This window comes from Pinus tabuliformis, chromosome 7 (genome assembly GCF_031772625.1).
Source record: "Pinus tabuliformis cultivar Carrire ecotype Pingquan chromosome 7, CPIR1, whole genome shotgun sequence".
NCBI classification, from domain to species: Eukaryota; Viridiplantae; Streptophyta; class Pinopsida; order Pinales; family Pinaceae; genus Pinus; species Pinus tabuliformis.
The window spans coordinates 260594820-260612751 of record NC_142293.1 but is presented as its reverse complement, the minus strand read 5'-3'; the positions used below and the strand labels follow the sequence as shown (position 1 = coordinate 260612751).

At 37.3% G+C, this 17932-nt stretch overlaps 1 protein-coding gene across 3 annotated transcripts; it reads right to left on the bottom strand.

Moving 5' to 3' along the window:
• Window positions 1-240: 240 nt before the first annotated feature.
• Window positions 241-14744, bottom strand: LOC149246836 (ran-binding protein 1 homolog c-like). Of its 3 annotated transcripts, none has more exons than XM_089458039.1 (4): window positions 14347-14743; window positions 13452-13552; window positions 813-905; window positions 241-640 (listed from the first exon to the last, which is right to left on the bottom strand). In XM_089458039.1, the coding sequence occupies exons 1-3, from the start codon at window positions 14520-14522 to the stop codon at window positions 838-840; spliced, it is 345 nt and encodes a 114-aa protein (XP_089314165.1). In that variant the 5' UTR covers window positions 14523-14743; the 3' UTR covers window positions 241-640; window positions 813-837. The 3 variants fall into 3 exon arrangements, with proteins under 3 accessions (XP_089314165.1, XP_089314166.1, XP_089314164.1); XM_089458040.1 differs by lacking the exon at window positions 241-640 and adding an exon at window positions 999-1085 and having other exon boundaries at window positions 848-905; window positions 14347-14741; XM_089458038.1 differs by lacking the exons at window positions 241-640; window positions 813-905 and having other exon boundaries at window positions 13184-13552; window positions 14347-14744.
• Window positions 14745-17932: the final 3188 nt, after the last annotated feature.

Genomic DNA, 17932 nt, shown 5'->3' with positions numbered 1-17932 from the left:
AGTATATTTTTCTTTACATATATGACCCCCTTTATAGATTCATAGTGAAATATGTGATAGTTTCTAAATATCATTAAAGCAGATATCACAATTCAAAATCATTTGTAAAGAAATTTAAGAGAAATTGACAACATCCATCCAAAAAAATAACAATGTGTCATTAACAATTTTCAAAACATGTATAAAATAGCAACATAATACTAATAAAATTAGTATTATTTTTAATCAAAACAAGTAAAATTCAAATATGATTAACAAATCAAAATATTTCATGAATATCGTTATTCTACGATAAATTAACAACATACATAAATCAAACTCATCGTATGATTACAAAATCAAAATGTCTCATTGATATAGGGTAAATTCACAACACCCATCTAAACATAGCAATGTCATTCTACACAATAATTTCTTCATAAAAAACAATGCATGTGCATGCATAGCTACCACCACCAAGATCATCCTCATGATCATATTGGCCATCCTCATTACTCTGATCCACATCATCACCAACACCGCAACTATCATCATCATCTCCTCCTTCACCACCATCATCCTCATCCTCATCCTCATTATCTCCTGATATATGTTGAACATAATTTGGATCATCGTCTTGGCAATCATTACCTATAGCATTCTGACAAAAAAAATCAATATTACATGTTAGTATTAATTACATAACGCAACGCATGTTTTTGTTATACAATGTTAACCATAAAATGAGGTAAGATATAATATCTAATAGTACTAAAAAATAAAATGAAAATATGGTTTAAAAGTATATTGGAAATCCAACTAAGATTACATACCATAGAGTCCATCCAAACAACAAATTCAACCCATCTCTTTTGCTGCAGCACCTCCTTTTCCAAATGATTTGGAGGTCTTCCATATTTTAGTTCCTATCAATCAGTAAATAGGGAGAAATTAGATAACAATGACTTTCTTCTAGTACAAAATTTATTAAAAAAATATCGCATGTTTAATATACTTACAAAGGTTGTTATCAGTGCTTTTAAACCTTTCTAGCCACTACGATAAGTGACTTTTGTCTTGGTTAACCTCGCCTTGGATGCCTTGTCCTTAAACATAAACCAATTCAATTTATTTTCACACAAATACATGTCTAAGATACTTATAAGTATTAATACATTCTAAATAATGTTTAATGAAAAATTCAATACCTGAATGCTCTCATTGCCGGCTTTCCTTTGTGCATCCAACTTCTCATATGATTTTACAAGTTCTTTCCATACTTTAAAAGGTATGTCAATAGGTCTTTGTTTCAGTCTTTGATCTTGAGGCATTTTTTTAATTTTTCTTGTTTGGTTAAAAATGTTGGTTAAAAAAAACCGAACAAGTAATTCACATCAATGGCATGGGGACTCTATGGATATGTGTAAAAAAATGGCTATAAAGAAAACATCCAAAAAACATATGAGCTCTCCCTTTGATGGTCACTTGGGGCATATGGCTGGAAAGGAACAACTCCATTTTCGAAAATGAAGGACAATCCTTTCTCAAAGTCCTTCCTAATATTTGCTCCAAATGTCTTAAAATGAAAAACAAAATTCAAACGTCATCCTTAAACATCTCCCTTAAATATAACGTTGGACCATAAATTCTTCACTTTTATTGTTATCGGCTCTGGAATGATTTTTCTATATGCAATTATATAATGAAATATATGTGCACTAATGAAAAAACATCGAGTTTCATTTTTCATAATCACAAACAATGAAAAAAGAATCACACGTAACTAGCATCATTTTCTCTTTTTTGACAGCAGTTTTTGAGCGGTTATATATTGTTATGTATATATGTTTCTCCAGTTTTTCTTCTTAGCTTATATCAGTTTTTTTTTTGCCACAGCATACAGTTTTAGACATATACTTTCCTATGGTATCTTTCCGGGTTATAAAACATATATTATTTTTGATGTATGGGGTTGTTTTCCTTTCGTTGAAGGAGACCCCAGTTTTTGTTTCGGTTCTTCTCTGTGTTACGCTTTGCCTCCATTGGGAGGAAGTTTGTACAGGTTCCAAATTTCAAAGATCAGCAGAAAAGCTCCTATATGTTGAGCAGAACAGCAAACTTTTGAGCCACCAGTGATGGCTTAAGACCAATATTGCTTGTAAAACTTTTTATAGTTCTTAATAAAAAGTTTTGATTTTTTCCTCGGAAAAAAAAAAAAACTAGCATCATTTTGGAAATTTTATATTTATTAAAAATCTTTAACATGTTTTCCTCCCATATCTCATAAAAAGGTGTGAAATTTTTTATATACTCTCCAATAAGCACTACAACAAAACCAGCGATTTGGAGGTTTTACACTAAGTTTTTCAACACCGAGCTTACTAGGGCTTGCACCACCTGGGTTATTAGTAAGAATCTCATGAGGTTTGCATAGCCATGATTATTAGAATCAAAATAGTAGGATTTGCACTAAAAAACAGTTCATAGAGCTTTCCTGCTGGGGAGAAAATCACAAGTTCAACTTCTACAGTGCAGAGCACCGAAAGCTCATAAGCTTTCTTCAGCAATCCACCTACGTTTGGAAAATGTAGCCTGCCTGCTGGCGATGTTCTCAATCCTCTTCCTCTGCATCTTTCCCCTCACTATTCTCGTATGTCCTCTTTCATTTTTCCCTCCAAACAAACCCTCTCAAATTGAGAAAGCAGAACAACTCACTCGATGAGAATCCGAATCCAATTATCGCTTCTAACAATAACCCAATACGATACCAGAAGTGATTACACAAAACCTCATTGACTCTTCATTTGTTTGGAAAAGAGCCAAGCATATACTTCTGACGAGGGTTTCCGTCTCAAGTCTGGCTCGCAGGACGTCGCTTAGTCAATTGCGAGAAAAATTTTCCACCTGCCTGTCACATACGGTTTGTCACACTATATATTAAAATAAGGTTGATCATACTAACAATAAGGTTGTATAGTTTAAAAGGAGGGCTCTCCTGACTGCATTTGGTTGGTTTATAGAAAAGATTGATGGAATGTGTAATGTGAATGCTCTGCTAACTGTTTTTTAAGCATTTGGAAGTATTAAAACCCCCTAGGATAATTAATGTAAGACCTGTTAATTAATGTGTAAATATGGCTATTGTCCTTGGGCTACCTTAGCTGTTCGTGTTTAGTGATCTGTGGTATTATGACTCCTCAAGTCACTATTAAACCATGAGAACCATGCCCAGGCAGACTAGTGTGACATTGTGGATGAGAACCAAAACTAGACTCCTATAACCTCCTTTTTCATCCTTTAAATTGCAGAATTAACTGACTGTTCTAGTAATCGTTCTTGAGCACCTGAAGATGTGCACCCTAAATAATAAGAATAATACCCTGTAACATATGAATAGTCCATCCTGTGCATGTAGGATATGCACATGAGGTCCAATAAAATCACTAACCAGAATACCAGGTGTTATTAAAGCCTCTACAGGCTGATATATATGAATGTTACAGTGTGCAGGAGTATGATTCAATTCCATACGAAAATACAAAACATCTGATAGGATTTCCTTATACCTCATAGGCAAACAACCATTGTCCCTTCTATAGATGAGCAGAATAAGTGCTTGGTTCTCTACACTAAATAAAGACAAAGTATAGTAATTATTGCTGACAAAATAGGATTTAAATCGCGGTTCAATTGCTTGACATTCAGCTGGTCACAGAATTGTAGAGTGCATAATCATAAGTGATGTTGTGAGCCTCATTGCTCAAAGTCTAAGGGTCTTGCGAGCCATAATCACAACCATGTATGGCATATCTTGTGATTATGGCATTTTATGAGGTCAATTCTTGTGAAGACATTTCAGTTTATAATAAATTTTGAACCTCAACAGAGTTTTGGCAAGACCTGGCTGAGCTAGGACATCAACAACACAACTGATATGAATGACATAATCTAGCCTCAAGAGGGAGCCTCTTTTGTTTCATCACTCTAACAATCTATGAAGTGGTGGAAAGCATAACAACTTCCCCTTGAATATGACACCTAAACTGAGTACAAATCCTAAATGATGCAACCCTTGGTGCATGTCTCTCAAAGTATCGATATTTCAAATGTTGAAAGCTCTTGTGCCCTTTTGATATGCATTCGATTGCAGTTCCCCTGAAGAAAGAATCTTATAAAGGTGAGGCCATGGCCAATATGTTAGCCATATCCATTGGAGTTGCCATTTCTTGACAACTTTAGTGTGATCAGTCCCACCATGATTCACATGGGCTTCTACTCAACACTGGCTGTTGCTATTGTAAGAGTCTTCAAGCTCGTTGAACCCATAGTATTGATAAGTGTATTCTTTGGGTCTCTGGTTTTCAAATTCTGCCTATGTTTTCCTCTCAGTATCATTATTTCAAATGTTGAAAGCTCTAATTCCCATTGCTGTGTATTTGATTGTGGTTTCCCTGAAGAAAGAAGCTTATAAAGGTGAGCCCGAGGCCAATATGTTGGCCATATCCATTGGAGTTACTATTTCAGCTTATGGGGAGGCCAAGATGAATGCATGGGAGGTGATTTTCCAGTTAAGTGCAGTTGCATGTGAGACTACCCAATTGGTTCTCATACAAATTCCACGAACATCAAAAGGGATTAAGTTGAATCCCATCACATCTTTGTTGCTCCTTGTTGCCTTGTTTTTCTCAGCACCCCCTGGGCCTTAGTAGAATACCCATTTCTGATAATCAGGGTCTCTTCCTTTGATTTGGATTACATGACATTTCTGCTTGTGCCTTGGCTCTTAATATTGCAGTATTTCTTCTGATAGGAAAGACTTCAGCCTTGACTATGAATGTTGCTAGTCTTGTCAAGGACTGGCTGCTCATAACATAATCTTTGTCTGTAATAAATGAAAAGGTTACAGTCATAAACTTGAGTGGGTGTGGACTGGCTTTTCTGGCTGTCTGTTACTATAATCATTTGAAACTTCAAGCTCTCAAGTCCAATGACAACCAACCAAAGTACCTCAGCAGTGCAGCTGATGCCAATGATGAAGGAGAAGGTTTGATAATAACGAGTGGGAGATTCTCAGTCAGAAATTCAGAACCAGTAGAGAAAAATCAAACTCAAGCTTCAGGATTAGGTATTTAGATCATTAATATTATCTTGTGCTAGAGATTACTGTTCTTGGATTGGCTCCTCTATGCCCAGATCTATTTGCAGGGAACAGGCCAATCATTCACAGTGAAGAAGATAATGACAAGATTAGTGTATAATGATGGACAGGATGGTGCCATGGTGCCAACCTAAATCTCAAGTAAGGAGACATCTGTTCATCAATTTGTCAAGAAGCATGGCCTACAATTCAATTGCTCTAAGCCTATCACTTCTTCCACCTGTCAAATAAATTGTTTCCTGTTTGTTTAGTTTGACAAAAGCAACATTGAAGAAGAACGTATTTTCACTTGCACTAGGATTTGTAATTTTGTATATAATTGGACTTAAGAAAAGGATTGTTAAACATGTAAATCATAGATTGTGGAGGAGCTCTTTATGTCCAACCTTTATACCATGCAACCACAACCACTAGACATCTCATCTATCAAATCATAGACTAGGCAACCCATCAAAGGGAACAACAAAGTGAAGAAGAACCAACGACACATTTGATCAGCCACAAAAACAAATTTCCAAATATGAGAAGGTATCTATGATGCAGGAAACATGGCCCGCCCCTGCATACCAGCTGCGTTTTCATATCGAGTCACTGAAACACGACTAAAATGCTCTTGAAACACATTTCAATTCATATGAAATGTATTTTCACATGGGAAACGCATTTCAATTCATATGAAACATATTTCACATGAGAAACATATTTCACATGAGAAACGCATTTCAATTCATATGAAACATATTTCACATGGGAAATGCATTTCAACATCTGTACAACGTGTTTCTAAATGAAATTTGTTTGATTTTGCCTTGATTTAAATGTTGGGAACAACATTTTTTTGTTTTAATAACTAATTAGAGGATAATTATGAATTCATGAGACTTTTAGAAACTTCATACACTAGAAATATTTATTTAAGACTGGGTTTCACTCTCAATTTGCGTTAAAATGATGGCAATTAATGGTAATGTTAAAGTCTTAAAGTAAAACCTTTACTTAAATTTTTAACATTACCATTCATTGTCTTGAGATGTTTAAAAGCGGTTCCCATCTCCTCTAACTTCATATCGAGAAAGTAGAACTTCATATCCCATTCAAAATTCAACAGAGTTAACATTTTTCGAGATTTCAGGATTGGCAATTAATCAAAAGCACCAAGTGCTTTATGTACCTCAATGTTAGTGATATTGCTTATTTGACTCCTCTATCATTGCCTTAGCAAAACTGTACCCTTCCCTCAAACAAAAAATCAATGATTGGGCACACTAAGCTTTTCATACCATATTTTAAAGTTTGGATTACGTAGTTTCATCATGTTAAAATCGGCAACTAGGGCCAAACTCCACATGGGTCATCTTATTTATGACAACTGATATTTTTCTTGGATTCCTCTCTCCGAGAGGTGTAGGAGTGATCTAAAGATCATCCGATTCTGACATGTACAAATGAAGTTATGAATTTACTATGATTATGGACAAATTGTCAAGGTCGGCCAACAAACTTATGTAGGCTCAGAAGCCCAACAGTCACGTCAATTCATCCTCAAAGTTTGCTATAAATACATGATGCCTTAGCCTCATTTGGATACACTCATCTTCACACTTCTCTCTCTCTCTCTCCTCGTTCATTGGGTACGGATTTCTAGGCATCTCTCTCTCCACACGTCTGAAATTTCAGGAAAGCAAAATTTCAAGAGGCCGAAATTTCAAGAGACCGAATTTCTTGACAGTTTGACCAAGCGTTGACCAACATGAGTTGACCTCCTTTGACTACGTTTTGTGGGGGCTATCTCTATTTGGGCAAGCCGCATTTCTAGGCACAGAAATTGAGGCCAAACATTGACTTTGACCAACGTTGACTGCAGCTAGGGCTAACCACAGGTTGGTTGTTTGACCAAATTTGACTGCGCTGATTTTGGGTTCTTTTGAGGGTTGATTCATCTTGTTGTTTGGAGGCCGAAGTTGACTGAAGTTGACCAATTTATGAGGGTCAAATCTTCCCTGTTGACCAGCAATGACTTTTCTGGTTAGGTCTCTTTTGCCGCTGTCATTAATTATCAGATCTGTAAATTGTAATATCTCTCTCTCTCTCTGCTGAATTATTGAAGAATATAAGAAGAATTGATCAAGAGTTTCCCCACATTGGGGTTAAGTGATGGTGGAATATTGCTTGTCATTTATGTTTGTCATGTAAATGTTCTTGCTCATTTATTCATAATGATTTCTTTCCACATTTCAATATATATATATATATATATATATATATATATATATATATATATATATATATATATATATATAAGTGTGGAAAATAGTAGTGAGTAAGGTCTTCTTTGAATTGTGACTTAGTCAAAGAGACCACAAGCAATCCTATCTTTGACGTGCACGAGTTCCTAAAAGTTAGGTCAAGTTCCTAAAAATTAGGATGAGTTCATAAAACAGTTTAACTCGTGCGTATAGTTGGAGGCTCAATTGTTTGTCTCCTAGTGCGAATTATATTTGGAAAAGGACAAGCAAGTGAGCTTCAGTATCTAAATTGAGGCAGGATGAGTTACATGACTCAGTTAGACTCGGTTAACTAGTCAATCACAAGACCGAGATTCAAAAATAAACTTGCTAGATATACCTTATGTGAATTGCTTGTAAGAAGGACGAAGGCACAGAATTGAATCATTGTTTTGTGAGCACAAGGTTGTGAGACAAGACAATAGAGAGCACGAGTTTTGTGTGTGAGCTAGCAGAGCTAGGAAGAGTGTGAAGGAGAGGCCTATACGCAGAGTTTTGGCACAGAAAATCCTTGTTGGTGTACGCAGGAATTAGGAGTAATTCCTAGAAGATAGGGCCACTATTGCGCTAGGAAATAAGAGGCTTCCAACGAAAGGAAATAGGGGCAAGCCAGCGCAAAGATTTAGGAGCTAAGGACAGGGTTGTTGCAAGCAAGTTTCAGTTAAGTGTCAATAGAAAGAACAGTGTTGTTCTCTAGTGAAACAATTTGCCTTGTATTAATTCTATTTGCTCAACTTTCTCAATAAAATTCTATAGCTAGCAGAGGGTTTTCCTAGTACGGTTCCCTACAAAAATCCTGTCTTGGTGTTACAAATTAGTTTCAAAATTGTTTACTACAGCAGTTGTAAGATTTTTAAGGAAATTCTACATGGTATCGGAGCAAGGAACAGAATAAATACCAACACAAGTTGATTCGCACATCCTAGTGCAACATCATAAGGAGAATCTCCCTGAAATAGTCATAGCCCAAAGGAGCCTAGCAAAGTGGAGAAGAGGATTGGTTTTGGTTCGTTTTTCTTGTAACTAATTAGGCCAAGTTAGGCAGGAGCAAGTAGCTTGCAAGAGGAGCATTTTGGGTAGTCTTTTTGTGCATTATTTGTGGTGCAAACAACTTGCAAAACAGACCAAGTTTTTTATGTGTTGTTACAGGAGAGATTAAGCCCTATTTTAGGGCTGGTCTATGTTCTTAAGGAGCTGGAACAACAATATATAAGAGGGCAAGAGCTAACGCATAGAAGAGGAACCTGTGGAGAAATGTTTGCAAAGTTTTGAGGCAACAAACTATGGGTTGACGTAGGTGCAAGATGCCCTAATCAGAGGGTCGAAAACTTCAGGTAATTGCACAGGGGTGTGACCTAGAGAAGCAGAAGAAGTCTCTATTAGTTAAGGTATGTTGAATGTTATTCTCAAGTTGATGTTCTACTAAGTGGATGAGGTCCCATTGGACAATTGTGTGGGAAGCTTAAGTGTACAGGTTGGAGGGTTGTTAGAAGTTGCCCTATTGTGCCCTAAGTACAGCCTCTTGTGAAGGACTACTAAGCTATTAGTGGGCAGGTGTTGGAGAGCTCTCTGGGAAAGCAGGACGGCGTACCAAGGTTTGAGAGCAGATAACTGTTTAGAGGGAGCATCAAACTTCGTTTCATGGAAAGGGAGGATCATGATAGTTTTGAAGGATAATGGGGTGGGAGAATTTGTGAAGCAGGCTATACCACCACTACAAGATCCCCAACAGTTGACCCGACATACTAAGAATGATATCAAGGCAAGGACGATTATTCTAGAAGGGGTCAGAGATCATATATTTCCTCATATCCATGAGAAGAAGACAGCTTATGAGATGTTCAAAACTATTTTAGATCTATATCAGAGTACCAGCGATACCAAGAAGCTTGCTCTTAAGGAGAAGCTAAGGAGTATCTAGGTGAACAAGGATGAGTCCATTGTCACGTATTTGTCAAAATTCACTCATGAGTATACCAGAGCATGACTTTGTGAGTTTTGATCTTCTACGACTTCACAAGTCTTGGTATGGGTTCCAGGATGTTGTCAATGACAGAGATAATTTTCCTAGTTGGGAAATGCTATTGACTGACTACGTTCAGGAAGATATCCGAAGAAGGACCAAAAATGGTAGATCGATGAAGACAGAGGACAAGGAGAACTTTTCCATAACAAGCAAGAGTAGCAAGACCAAGGGCACGGAGGGCCAAGGAGTGGTCGAGTCTAGTCAAAAGGGCAAGTAAAAGGATCTAAGAAAGGTCAAGTGCTTCCATTGCCATGAGTTTGGACACTATGCCACTAAGTGTCCTAAGCGAAAGAACGAGTCCAGTGAGGACCAACATTTGAGTATAAGCTAGTTGGCAGTTGGGCCAACCAACAAGATGATGAGGAGCATAGCCGAAGGCGAGTCGAGGCAGCGACTCAAGCAATGACTCCCAACATAGGGAGAGTTTGAGCCAAGTGGGCAAAGGATTTGTTTAAGGGAGATCAAGGGAGAGTTGGATCTTCCAATATCACCTTCAACCAAAGGAAGCAGCCACAAAGGTACACAGGGTGCATGGCCCTTATGACTGAAGTGATAGACTCGCAGAGCATGGTGGGAAAGAAAAGGTCTTATCAGGTTCCGCAAAAGAAGGCAAAGTTTTCTAGTTCAGCGGAAGAAGTTGCAACAACGGAGAACGTGGTAGTATTGGAGATAGATCCAAGTGGACGAGGTTCTTCCAAAAGCACCTTTCTCGCTAAGAGGGAATGTTGAAAATAGAAGCGAGTAAGGTCTTCTTTGACTTGTTCCTTAGTCAAAGAGACCACAAGCACTCATGTCTTTAGCATGCATGAGTTCCTAAAAGTTAGGACAAGTTCCTAAAAATTAGGTCGAGTTCATGAAGCAGTTTAACTCATGTGTATAGTTGGAGGCTCAGTTGTTTGTCTCCTAGTGCGAGTTATCTTTGGCAAAGGACAAGCAAGTGAGCTTCAGTTTCTAAATTGAGGCAAGACGAATTACATGAGTCAGTTAGACTCAGTTAACTAGTCAATCACAAGACCGAGTTCAAAAAATAAACTTGCCAAATTTAGTTGATGTGAATTGCTTATAAGGAGGACGAAGGCACAAAAATGGATCACTATTTTGTGAGCACAACATTGTGTTGAGAATATAGTACCAAGGAAGTGTTTCCTAGGAATTTATCCTTTTGGCCTAGGAATACACATTAATATCCTTTTCTCTAAGTGACATTATGTGTTTATTAATGTCAAGGAGCTAAAGAAGCTTTTATGAGTTGTGTACCTTGTAATTCTAATTTATTAAAGTCACATGGGTTATTAAAGTGACTTTGTGTAAAGTACTAAGTCCACTTTATGTTAATAAGGTAACCTTTATATTTTAAAACTCACTTTATGAGCGACAAAGTGACCATGGTACTAAAACATTAAAAGGTTAAGTGAGGGGTCATCATGAGAAAGGGGTCTAATGGGAGCTTGATCTCAACTATAGATCTCATTAGCTGAGATTTAATCTCAGCCCTTGATCTTTAGCCTTTAGGGTTAGGTTTCCCTCTCAAAAGAAAAACAGAAGTTAAAGGAAATGAATGATTCTTCATTATTCTTCTCAAAGGAAAGAGGAGGGTGTAGGGAAGCTTGAGAGGAGATCGAGACAGCTAAAGGAGGAGGCTGTGTTCCAAGGTGAACTCAAATCAGAGCAGAACGCAACCATGTTGTGGAGCTTGCATTTGGAGGCAGCAAGGAAGAGCTCCTTCATTCAATCCTCTTGAGAACTATTGAGGAGAGGAAAGGAGATAGGAGGAAGAGAATTTTTGTGAAGAAATTCTACAGCAAGAACTAGGAACAAGACCACAGTTAATCAAATCCCTAGAAGGCCGAGTTAAAGCTAAAAAGGGAGCACGAAATTTTGGAAGACTGTCACAGCCAGTGGTTGCACACAGGTCAAAGGCTTATTAGGAGTCAATTTTGGTTACTCCTCACCGTAGGCAAGTGTTTTAGCAGCATATTTCTCTGCCAGCGTATTTATGTGGGACACAGTGAGATTCTTGGGCCAAGACCAGCAAAAATCTCAAGCCTGGTTTTAGTGGTATATCAATGATATTTAGAGAGCTGTTTTGGAGTGTATTTGCTCAAATTCCAGGGAGGTTAAACGCTGATAAAAAAACCTGTGCATATTTGTTGTGATGAACCCGAGTTTCAAGGAACCTGTGACTGTCAGTGTGGCTTGAATTCCTAAGAAGAAGGAGCATTTCAAAGGACTGTAATTTCAACATGAACATTTGTTGAAGATAGTTCAGAACTCAGTTTGAGAATGGGATTTCAGTGATGCTTCGTCAAAGAAACAAAATAAAATCCTCCTAGAAGAACTGGTTTTCCCCACTGCAGGGTTTTTCTAGGATCATGTTGACCAAAAACAGTGTAAAATTCATGTGTGTGCTTGCCTTATTTTTTCTCTTATCAGCTGAAAGTGAAATGTAGAGTACCTCTATGTTGTTTCAAGTTAAATGCAGAAAATGATAAAATGATGTGTATATCAGTCATATGCTATTGATGGGTTTTGGGCATTAAACCTTGCAAGAATTTGAAACTGGGTGGGCTACAGCATGAGCAGACATTAATTTTTTACAGGTTGTGAGACCAAACAATAGAGTGCGAGTTTTGTGTGTGAGCTGGCAGAGCTAGGAAGAGCGTGAAGGAGAGGCCTCTGCACAGAGTTTTGGCAGAGAAAATCCATGCTAGTGTGCGCTAGAAATCAGGAGTAATTCCTAGAAGATAGGGCCACTATTGCACTAGAAAATAGAGGCTTCCAGCACAAGGAAACAGGGGCAGGCCAGCACAAGGATTTAGGAGCTAAGGACAGGGTTGTTGCAAGCAGTTTTCAGCTAAGTGTCAGCAGAAAGAACAACCTTGTTCTGTAGTGAAACAGTTTTCCTTGTAATTAATTTTATTTGCTCAACTTTGTCAATAAAAATCTACAGCTAGCGGAGGGTTTTCCATGTAGGGTTCCATAGAAAAATCCTGTGTTATTGTATTGTATGAATGTGTTTTTAACTCTTTTTTATTCCGCTGCAAAAGAGTAGAGAAACTCTGTGTCTTGGTGTCACAAATTAGTTTCAGAATTGTTCACTACAGCAGTTGCAGAATTTTCAAAGAAATTCTACAAAAAGGTGCTAATGGTTCCCTATAATGCTAAATCTGGGCACATTGCTCCATCATGATAAGAGGAAGCTGGTTCAAAAGAAAAAAGTCTGGAAGTAAGGTTGCCCTCAGGTGCAAAATCATATTATAGCAAAGCAAGAGGTTACAAAATAAGAAAACTCAACCAAGTGAGACTATCAGATAAAGCATGAAAGGAAACTGTTTGAGGAAACTGATCGGCCCGATGTTCTTGCGCAATGTTAATTTTCTCTGTTTTGTTTTGCTTCCACCAAGTAAATACATGTAAGTGAGCATTTATGATATCACAATATAGCCAGCATTGTTTCTCATATTCTACTCAGAAGCACCTTACAATCCTAGTTTCAGGATATGTGCATTAATTTAAAAATAAAATCAAAAAAATCCTTTGCAAACGACAAAAGCATTACCTCTTTGAAGAAGTGTCTAAAGAACAAATTAAACATAACTGCAATTCATCAAACGCAACTTTGTCTTGAAAAATGTGTCTTCGGGTACAGATTATCTTGTCTAGAATTACCATTAATTATTGTCGACCAGAGAAATATCTGCCTCCGATCCATTCATCTGCACCTCAAGATAGCTATTTTGATTGCAATGCTGTTGTTTATAGCCCTTTGGAGGAAACTTTGGAATTTTGTGAAGTAAAGACAAATATGATAATGTGCATTGTTTTATTTGGTCAAATGAACCTATCTCCGTTAGATACGAAACATTATACATTTTGAATGTTATATTGGAAAAGTCTAACATGTTATTTCTATTCTATGCTTGCTGATATAAGAGCAATAAGCCCTCATAATCCTGACTCAAAAGAACAGAGAAAACAGAAATTTGTGAAAAGACTGAAATACCATGCCACAAATGCACCACTGTGATTGCCAAGAAATGCATCCAGATCTCTCTTTGCCTGATCCTGTTGCTTTCCATGACAGACAAGTACAGCAACATACTCCTGCAAGTGGAAAATTCAATCCCATTTATCAGTTCATCAAGCTTCATCCCCACTATTCCGATGGAAAGACAAAAAGCATGACTGGATGAAGGAAAGTGTATTTAATTTAAAATAGAAAGGGAGCTTATATTGCTTGTGTATATGATCAACGCTCGCTGAAAGAATGACAAACCCTCAATTCTAAACCCTAAGATAAACCTAAAGCTCCCGTGGTTTGAATTCAGAACTTGTTGTTTCCGGAATTCCCTGTTTTTCCGATTACAGAACATTGCGAAGGAGTTCAACAGTATTGAGAGCAGAAAAGACAAAGCAAACTTGATGATTCAGTATGTGTTCATATCTCAGGAAGTTCCATAAAGGTACTATCAATATTCGGGTAAATTTTCTCTGGTGTTCAGAATTTCATGCAATATCTTGCGAAGAATCCAAAATATAACGAATTTGCCATCAAAGCGCATCAAATCCCACCAAAAATACATAGAAAAGCAAAACCCTAATTACCCGATAAAACAAACCATAGCCCGCTAAATGCATCTACCATAGAGTTTCTTCAGCACCCCATTGAAATGACAAATCTGATCATCATCAACAGGCAAACAAAACATCGAGAACCCGATAAAAACAGATCTTACTAAAAAGGAGAAAAATTAGAAGTAAATAACTGCCCAAATGCATCTTCCTTATAGTCAAGGTCCCATTTATGTGCACAGGAAAAGGGCCACCGAAGAGGCCATGAAAACAACTTTCAACTGAGAAAACAAAATCATGAAATAGCCATGGATTAAGAAATTTACATGTCAAGAAGGACATCCTCCTCTTCTTCGCCCGTGGTGACAGTAACCTCCTCAAGCTTAACAATGGGTGCAACCTGAGCTCCAGTGTCCTCTTCCTTTCCGGCATCATCCTCGTTCTCTCTCGAATCGTCATCTACTGCCCGTGTAAGAACAGGATCCTCCTGAGTTCCAGCCATCCCAATACCAGATAGTGCACAGAGGGAGGGATCGAATGAAATCGATGGATCCAAAATATGCCAGAAACTCGCCCAATATCAGACACGAATGCGAAACCCCGAGGATTTTGGACAAAGGATTTAACTGTGCAAAAATGCTTTGAAGGCAAAGGGCAAAGAGGTCGACGGAGAGAAAACACTCTATATAAGGGTTTTTGAGGTCGATGGAGAGAAAACACTCTATATAAGGGTTTTGAAGAGGGAAGGCCGGTAGCTGTTAAAGATTGAGAGTAAAAGTAGCATCGTTAAAGATAATATAATAAATTATTACAGGGATGGTTGGGGGGTTTCAAAGGGAGAGAAGGCCATGGAATAACCCCTAAATCATCTCCAACATGAGAGGCCTATTTCATTCATGTTGTCATGTTGGGACCAGAGGTTGTTGTGCGTTTTTTGTTTTCGCAATTTTGAACTCTTTCCTCGGTGATATATTATTGTGTTTATTGTAATAATAATGGGATGGGGTTGAGGGGTTTGTAAATGAGATAAATATGGAAAAGTAATTAGAAATATTGGTTTTAAATTATTATAATAAGTATTGTTGTGGTTGATCCATGATAAGTTGTAGGGTAGTTGGTTTGTATGGGGTTTAGTTGTTACGAGGTCTTAAGTTCAAATTTCATGGGGAGGGGTTGAGAATGGAAGTCATTTTGGGGGCATCAAAACTATTCTAAGGGGCATCTTCCACTGAGCTTTACACAATCCTCGATGTTGAGGATGAAAATAATATGAATATGCCAAGCTCACTCTACAGCCTAGTATGGTTACAGCCATGTTTGTCCATCATTCCAAGGGGCATCTTCCACTGAGCTTTACACAATCCTCAATGTTGAGGATGAAAATAATATGAATATGCCAAGCTCACTCTACAGCCTAGTATGGTTACAACGATGTTTGTCCATCATCAAAGTTGAAATTTTGCTAGTGTCGGCCAAAAAAAAATTTAAAAAAAAAATACAAAACATTTAAATAATGTTTGCTCATAAAAAATAATTGCCAATGAAGAAATTGGATCCCTCTCCGCTCATATTATATCTATATTTAAGATGGGTCTATGCTAGTGGATAACACAAAAATCACAAAGTGAAGAAGAGTTTAATTTCAAGTCAAAGCAAAACTTTGGGACTAGCGCAATTCATCTAACTTCTATTGAAATGCGGTATTTATACGTGTAATGTGATCTATATATATATATATATATATATATATATATATATATATATATATATATAGTGTAATTGCTATTATGTTGTTAAATGGTTGTTTAATTAATGTTGGTTATTCGATGGCAAGATGGTTTTGTAACTCTTAATGATGTAATTGTTCATCTTCTTGGTTGTAGTGTGCCATGTTGTTGACATACAAATATTGTAATGGAGCCAAAAAATAATGACAGTAAAGCATAGTAGGAAGTTATAAGTTTATCCTCCTGGAAAAGCAAAATTGTGGAGTTAAAGAACCACTTCTAGGAAATCAATTTCCATCACATCCATAGGGAGCTAAATACAACTGTAGATTCTCTCTAAAAAAGAATTATTTATCTGGAGACAGGTTACATATATTATGATGAATTAGTTGGCAACCCAGTTCAAAGTTCTCATTCGATGCCCATATACTAATATGGATCAGCTTTAAGTCAAATTTTCAATTAGTTATCAACTAGCTTACTATAAATTTCAAGTGAGTCTACATTCAGCTTTCAATTAGCCTCAAATACAATGTCTTTCTTTTTCTCTTGACAGGGGCCTCTTCATGGTTGTATAATACACTTTCGGGAATTTTTTGTTACAGGCTAATGTCATTTCTAGTCACTGTCTTTGTTTTTCTCATAGTAGGGCCCTCTTCGTGATTGTATAATACACTTTCTACAATTTTTGGTTGCATGCTATTGTCATTTCTAGTCATTCTTATAATTTGCAGAAGAAAAAAAATTGTAAAACCCTGGTTTTACGACAACTTCTTTTTCTCTTCTTCTGGGTCGTGATGCCTTGTCTTCTGGCAACCCATTGTAATGACAGAAGTTACAATCTTTTTGTCAATGTTTGTGCTTTTTTTCTTCCTCGTGAATAACAAAAGGGTCCTTTTTTTCTATAGTAATAAGAAGAAGAAGAATAAGAAGAAAGATATTGTAATGGTTATGTCATGGTTGGCATTCCTAAATATAAGCAGATATAGGATAAGCATGCATGCATATTAGAACTTGGTGTGCATGGATGGAATTCAATGTGCCAAATGATGTAGATGTTTCACAAGCATGGGGTGTGACATTTCAACCCTAGTTATCAATAGTGATGAGAGGCCACCAAGGACAATACCCCTTGGACCCTATGATAAGTGTTGCACATTTTGGTGTTAGGAGTGGAAGGGTAAGCTTGGTTCGAGGAGGTTGGTTATGGGATGTTTTTTGGTGCACATGAGGTCGTGCATCAACTACCATGGCTACACTTGAATTAGTGGGTCTTTACAAAAATAAAGTGGGAGAGTTAAGTTTTGTGAACAAAAGTAGCCTATGGGTGATATTTGCATTGATCACTTGTGTTAGGAACCTTTTTAGGCAAGTTAACTAATACTTGGAAGGTGTGAACCATGTAATTGAAATAATTCAATAGTGTCCTCCTTCCTTCAAATGAAGCAACAAAGCCAAGAACGTGACTATCAAATAAATATTAGCCCCCTATTGAGCCCTTGTAGCACATTTACAAATTGCTCAGACATTGATGTCATGGTGTTCACACTAAGTATATCTAAGATTACATGTGATGGTATATGCCTCATTTTAGTACTAACAACTTCATTAGTTTTGTTCTTATATATTACATACTTTTTTTATTTGTGGTTGTTATGTATGTGATGTTTATAATAATTACAAAACTAACTATGTGAAAGCATCCCTAACATAAATTTTCATTTGGCACTAATAATATTTTCCTTACAACCCCCTTCCTTCATTGGCGGTGGGAAGGAAGTTGATCCTTCCTTCCCCCCACACCCCCCTTCCTTCCTTTGGAAAGAGAGGTAAGAGCAAGAGTTGGAAAGATGCCGGAAAGAATGCCTACCTTTGGTAGTTGTGTTGTCGTATCGAGAGAAAGAAAGTCAGTTACCTGTCGTCCTCCCTTCGGTAGATGAATGCCTACCTTTGGTAGTTACCTTCGGTAGGAGAGAAAGAAAGTCGGTTACCTACGCTTCGCTTCGGTTGCCGTATCGAGAGAAAGAAAGTCGGTTACCTACGCTTTGCTTCGGTTCGGTAGGAGAGAAAGTCGGTATGAGTACTTTGGGTGTTGTTGGTTGTTCTTTTTTTTCGAACAACTGTTACTTGTTTGAAGAAAGAAGTCTATCTTACTCTAAAAGAGGTAAGGGGCGGCACTGCAGGA